At 38.1% G+C, this 6,144-nt stretch overlaps 1 protein-coding gene across 1 annotated transcript in view; it reads left to right on the forward strand.

The window, feature by feature from the left end:
• ccdc69 (coiled-coil domain containing 69) overlaps positions 1–6,095 on the forward strand; it is a 23,792-nt gene extending 17,697 nt beyond the window's left edge. The window contains exons 3-9 of the mRNA XM_015046292.1: positions 851–1,029; positions 2,537–2,624; positions 4,008–4,081; positions 4,452–4,553; positions 4,632–4,751; positions 4,833–4,930; positions 5,631–6,095. Of these exons, the coding sequence (XP_014901778.1) occupies positions 851–1,029; positions 2,537–2,624; positions 4,008–4,081; positions 4,452–4,553; positions 4,632–4,751; positions 4,833–4,930; positions 5,631–5,799 (830 nt within the window). The 3' untranslated portion in view covers positions 5,800–6,095. The remainder of the gene's footprint in view (positions 1–850; positions 1,030–2,536; positions 2,625–4,007; positions 4,082–4,451; positions 4,554–4,631; positions 4,752–4,832; positions 4,931–5,630) is intronic.
• The last annotated feature ends 49 nt before the right edge of the window (positions 6,096–6,144 follow it).

The raw sequence follows: 6,144 nt of genomic DNA on the forward strand, positions 1-6,144 counted from the left end.
TATATGAGCCAGGTAACACATTACAGATTTTCATTGGGGAAGTGTGCGTGTGAATGAGTGAATGAGTGTGTTGTGAAGCGCTTTGGGGTCCTCTGGACTTCATAAGGTGCTATACAAGTACAAAGCTGCTTACCGTTTACCATTTCACAGTCATCACAGATTTTGAAAAGACCAGGTGTTCACTCTGACAGATTGGTTTTCAATTTCATGACTGAAATACTGAGAATCGTACACTTAACCGGACCTGCTGAATGCTTACAGACTGCAGGATTTATCCAACCAACTGAAGCCAACAGAACGCAGTAAACATTCATAGAAGATTTTCTCAAAACTCAGACAAGCATGCATTTCTGTCCAAGCTTCCTATAAAATAAGATACAAATGAAAATGCCTTTAAGTTTAACCCACAGGTGAACATGATTTTGATGGTGTTGTCTTGAAGACTGATGTTCAAAGTTTGGAATATTTAAATGTTGTGTGCGTGTGCGTGGTTGTTTGCAAGTTTATAATGACTTTTAATGTTAGCTTTAATTAAAAAATTTTATTATTTATATCTTAACAGATAACTTCATTGTTGAACTTGATGGTACCAAAAACATGACTGTTTTATAAACTGGTTTAGTATGTGGAAGATATTTCATTCAAAAATTTCAAACTGAAGCTGCAGTGCTTTCATATGTTTGTGTTCATAATGCCTTAATTTTACAAACATTTTTTTGTTGTTTTTGTTTTTTAAAGTGGGCTAGTGGTTCTCTAACCCTGTAAGGACCGTGTATAAGCTGTGCATGGGAACAAGGTAGTAGCTTTGCTTAGTTTCTTTTTTTTTCCTTACTGGTTTGTTTCCTCGCAGGTAAACGTTCGTCTAGTGACCTGGATGTTTGTCTTGAGAAGCAGCTGGAGCGTTTCGAGTGGCAGCTGAAGATTTTAAAGGAAGTGCTCTCAGCCAATGGGAGTTCAGAGAGGGCGGAGCTACTGAAACACCACACTGACGAAGAAGTGTGCGCACTTGTTCTGAGCATCCTTGATAAGGTGAAAAAACACTGATACTGAAAATACTGGCTGATTGTTAGACCTGTTGAATCAAGAATATCTTAAGCAGGATCTGTCTGACAGCATGCTTAAATAAATGTAGTAATATATCATATCTCAATGAAAAGAAATGACAAACAACGTTGTGTGGTGTGACATTTTAAGTCTGAAAAAGGAAAGTTTCTAAGGCTTCTGGGCCTCCCACCAACTATATCAAGAATCATTGTCTACAAATCTTGAGTCATCAAGAGTCATTGTCTACAAATGGATAACAGATGTAATCAGTCCCTTTAGTAGCTATATAGTGCATTAGCTAGCTAGCGAGCGGCGACTTATACAGGTGGTCTCAAAACAACCGGAACATCTAAAGCACTGTAAGCCTCAGTCACAGTGGGAGATTTAACAAGAAACTAACTGTGGGGAAGTTCCAAGGCCAAAACCATGATTGAGCCCCTCTCCACGCACCCCTCTCCCCAAATAAACAAGACCCTGTTTTTATGAGGGTAATGTTAACATCTTTATGAGCCCCCTGCCTCCAAAATTCAGAACATTATTCTGTGGACTGATCAGAGAAAATCTAAACTTTTTGAAAGTTTTGGTCTCTCAAGAGTATCTAAATGGCTCCAAAAACATCAAAATGAGGGATCTATTTAAAGTCTGGATGTGAATCCAATTAATGCCATTAATGCCCCAAAACTTTGCATAGAAGGTGGTGTGACTTTCTTCCACATTGATTTAAAAAACTTAGCAAGAGTTATCTCAAGTGTTTGATGGATGTTAAGTGTTGAGGAAAAAAAGCAAAAGCACAAGTCTTTTAGGAAGTAACTTTTTTTTTTCTCGGCGCTAGATTTTTCATGGTCAGGTAAAGGTAATCCTGCATTACAAAGATCTTATTTTAGATCTTTTATAATTTATAGGTGGAACTAATGCACCTTTGTTCCTTCTTTCAGCATTTTGGCTTTTTCCTGAATTTAAAAGATCCTTATCATTTCTGCTATTGCAGCGACTTCTGCTTCTCTAAACCTGTCACGACTGTCACGGTTTTCAGTTTTGCCTTTCATGGGATTGTTTGTATGCAAGAAAACAAGCTGGGAGCTCTTGACTCTGCTCCGTAATCAGAAGCTGCTGTAATCCTGCAGCTTAAGTCATGTGATCTTCTGAGTTAGCAGCCAGGAGTTTGTTTACTCTGCATGTGATTTATGTTGTCAGCCACGTTTTACTGTCTGCCTACGTCCTCGCTCTGACCCGGACAAAAAAAAAAAACCCTGATTCAGCAGTAATCACTGGATCCGTTTTCTATTTTGTCACTTAATTTGTCCACTTTTCTCAAGTTTTTAAATAACCCTTCTAGAAAAAGTTTAATGATTAAGAACTATTAATCCAGATTGCTTTAAAAGATGTTTAGATGCCTTCTGCTGTGCAGTTTCATAGTTTAACTCACAATTTCCCACTCTTTTTCTCCCGTCTTTCATTCTGTCACGGAACTGACTCATCTCCGGTTCTGCAGGTGAGAACAGAGACGACAGCTGATCTGAACGTTCTGCATGAACGCAAAAGTAAATCAGCCGTAGAAGAACACGAGAGGCATGTTGAAGGTAAACATTCACTGTGTCACGGTTTTTGTTTCATTCATTCATTTGTCCTGCTCTCCGTTTGCATTCCTCTCGGGGTGGATTTTTCACGTCTGGGCTGTCGGTTCACATTTTTTGGGAATACTTTGTGAAGCCGTTGTGTGGGTGGATGTTAACACTTCTTTGTGTTTATTTGAATTGTCTCGTGTAGGAATGCATTAGAATTCCTCCATAGTTCCTGTGTGTCTTTCTTCCATCTCTGTCACTACTTGTGGTTCACTACTCATTACGCATCAGAAAAAAAAATAAAAAATAGATGAGCCAAAACATGAATCGGAAATTTTCTTTGTGGACTGTAATTGAAGATTAGCCAAACCACTGAAAAAGTGCAGCCTCCTTTGGACCACCTTTAAACAGGTCAGAAAAAGTTGGGCTTTTTTTTTTTTTTTTTTTTTTTTTTACATTTGACCATGAAATTGGAAATTGTCACAAATAGCTTTTGATCATTTAAAATATTCAGACACTACTTTCATATCCACTGCTTAACCTTTAAATGTAAACCCTATGCCAGAGGTTCCCAAACTGTGGGGCGCGCCCCCTAGGGGGGGTGCCGTGTCATTGCAGGGGGGGCGCGGGAAGCCGTCTGGATGAAAAAAACAAAACAAAACATGAACACTGTATGCGCTGGGATTTTACCTTAGAATGGCCAACTCTCTGTTATTCCTATGTCCTATGTAGAGGCTTCCACACTTCCCATATTTGTGTCCTCTGTCACTTTTATCAGCAGTTAAAACTGTTTAATCCGTTGTTCACCACAAGTATATTTCAACTCTTGAGGTTTTTTTTTTTTCCAAACTGAGATTGAATTGTCTTTTTAAGACATTTCAGGTCTCAGCTGCTCCCACCTGGAGCAGCTTTAGAGATAAATATGTGCTTGCGTCGCTGCCAGAAGGTTTTTCCACCCTTGGTTAAGAAATATGTTTCTTATAATTTGTAGTTTTCAGGCAGGGACTTTTTGAGGCGTAACATTTATTCTCTCTTCTTGTCAGATAAAGTGATGATACACGCTCCCCCGCTTCCTAAAAGGAGAGAATCACCATAGAAACCAGGCCCTCTAACATTACTCAGCATCATATTCATTCTTACATAAATTCATCATCACATAAGTTCCTTTTTTTTGTGTAACTAACAAAAGGAAGTTTATTTTGGATTTTCAGAGAGTTGCTGCATTGACACCCTTCAAATTTCTATCTGAAAAGTTTCTGCTTGGAGTTTTTTTCTTTTCTTTTCCCACACCACTTCACGTCAGTGAAAATAGTATGGAAACCCATTCTACAGTACACTGTTTGCATGGTGTATTTTATCATGTGATGTTGCTGAAAATAAACATCTTGTTGTTTCTTGCAGAGCTGCAGACCAAACATGAACAGGAGAAAACTGAACTGACAAAAAGGTTTCAGGCGACTGAAGAGATCCTCAAGGTAACTGTGTTAATACAAAAGGCACAAAGCCTCTCTGATATTGAGGTTTTAGTAAAGCTAAATGTCAGAATATGAGAAAAAATAAAGATGGTGGTGTTTATAACCCACTATTGGTGGTTTTTCAAAGATTAAAATCTTGTAGCTTTTTAATTGAAATTATTCTATCTTAAATGTAATCCTTACTTTCCACAGTTTACTTTCACTTACAAAACAGATAAGATTGACATGGAACATTGTTTTTAAATTATTTTCTAATTAATAAAAAAATAGAAATTATTAGAGGAATAAAATAAAAAAAGGGAAGGCCAAGAATCGTGTCTGTTTTCACTAACTTTCTCTGCTTGTGTTTGTAATTGTGCTCTACCTGAAGGCCGAAGTGGAGCGGTTAACGGCTGAGCTGCAGGTCTACAACGAGTTGAAGAAACGAGTTGAAGAGTCAACCTTTAAAAAGAATTTGCAAAGAAATATTCAGGTAGTTTTCAACACAGCTGGAGGAAATAAAGCACAGAATTTTGAAGGTTTTCCATAAAAATTCTTCAATATTGCTCAGGAACATGGCAGCCCAGGTGCATTCTGGGAGTCTGAGCAGGAGTCTTTGCTGTTTGTGATTGAGATGAAGGCTGAGCGTGTGCAGGAGCAAAGCAGGAAGCTCCAGCAGATGGATGAGCTGGTAGGTTCGGAGAGTTATAAGACTGTAGCTCCTTGAGCTCTTAAAGGTCCCACTGAAGATGTTTGGTTTTCCTCTGTTCAGGTGGAGAAGAATCTGTCTCTGGAGGACCAGATCGTCCACGTTCTGCAGCAGAACGAGGACCTGAAGGTCCGGATAGACAACTGCCAGACCCTCATTCAGTAAGTGTAAATATGGGGCCATCTGCTGGCCAGGCCAACTTCCAACTAAACTAACAAAACATTTGTGTTGAAGAGGATTCAACAGCTTTGTCTCTTGTCAGTTAATAATCACAGTTTCATATTGGCAACCTTAATTTATTTATTTAGAACACAAAGGCTCTTTTTGTGCAAATTTGACATTTGTTCCACTTTGTGCTCGAGGTAGACATTTAAATATGTAAATACATTAGGAAATAAAAAGAAATTCTCCTGCAGTTTTGTCGACCACAGTTTTTCCTTCCTTTTGATTTTCCATTGAAATACTTTGATACAACTCTGTGAACAGCCAGATTCTTTAGCAATTATCATTTGTGGTTTCCCCTCTTTTTGTTTGCTGTCATTAACTTTCTGCTGGCCAGATGTTGAGTGTTCCCCATTGTTGTGTCAGTCTTAACATAACATTTATGTACTGAACATCATTTTCTTATTAGTTTTGTGTAACATTTTGAGGACACTAAATTTTGGGTTTTCTGTAGTAGTACTTTGCACCGAATGTAAAGAATCTATAACAGATTAGTCTAAATTTTTCTAATAAAAATTTGTGAAGTTAATAAACGTATGAAGAAGTTTATTATCAAAATAGCTTTGTGCAAAAATGATCAGAAAACAACCAAAAAAAAATGTTAATACGCTTGTTAATTTTCCTTTATCCGTTTTCTAGGCAGTTTTCAAAGGAGCAGCAGGACCTGAAGGTGGCGCTAGAGAGACAGATGGCAGTAAACCAGAATCTTTCTCAGGAAAAAGAGCAGCTGATGTTCAAACTGAGACACAGAGATTCATGTCCAGGGATCCACCTGCCCCCCATGATGCAGGAGATCGCCCCCAGATGACCCTGATCACACACACACGAGTCTCAAGGCGTGACTCTGAATTATCTGACCTGGTTTACTGCTCGGAGTGTGAAACTCAGACTGAGCTGACAACCGTCTGGGATCCGGTTTAAAGTCCCTGGAGCAGCACGGCAAACGGATCAATGCCTTACAATATCAGGTCATCCTGGATTAAACTTAGTTTTCTAACGTTTCCAGCAGGGTAACATCTCCGAACTCATAACCAGCACAAAGCTAAAACTCACAGCTTTATTTCTTTTTTTTTTTTTTTTTTTTTTTTTTTGGAAAAAATTTTTTAAAATTTAAAAATTTTTAAAAAACTTGGAAAAACTAAAAAAAAAATTA

This window comes from Poecilia latipinna, unplaced genomic scaffold (assembly GCF_001443285.1).
Source record: "Poecilia latipinna isolate Pla-1442-1.1 unplaced genomic scaffold, P_latipinna-1.0 Scaffold771, whole genome shotgun sequence".
NCBI lineage: Eukaryota > Metazoa > Chordata > Actinopteri > Cyprinodontiformes > Poeciliidae > Poecilia > Poecilia latipinna.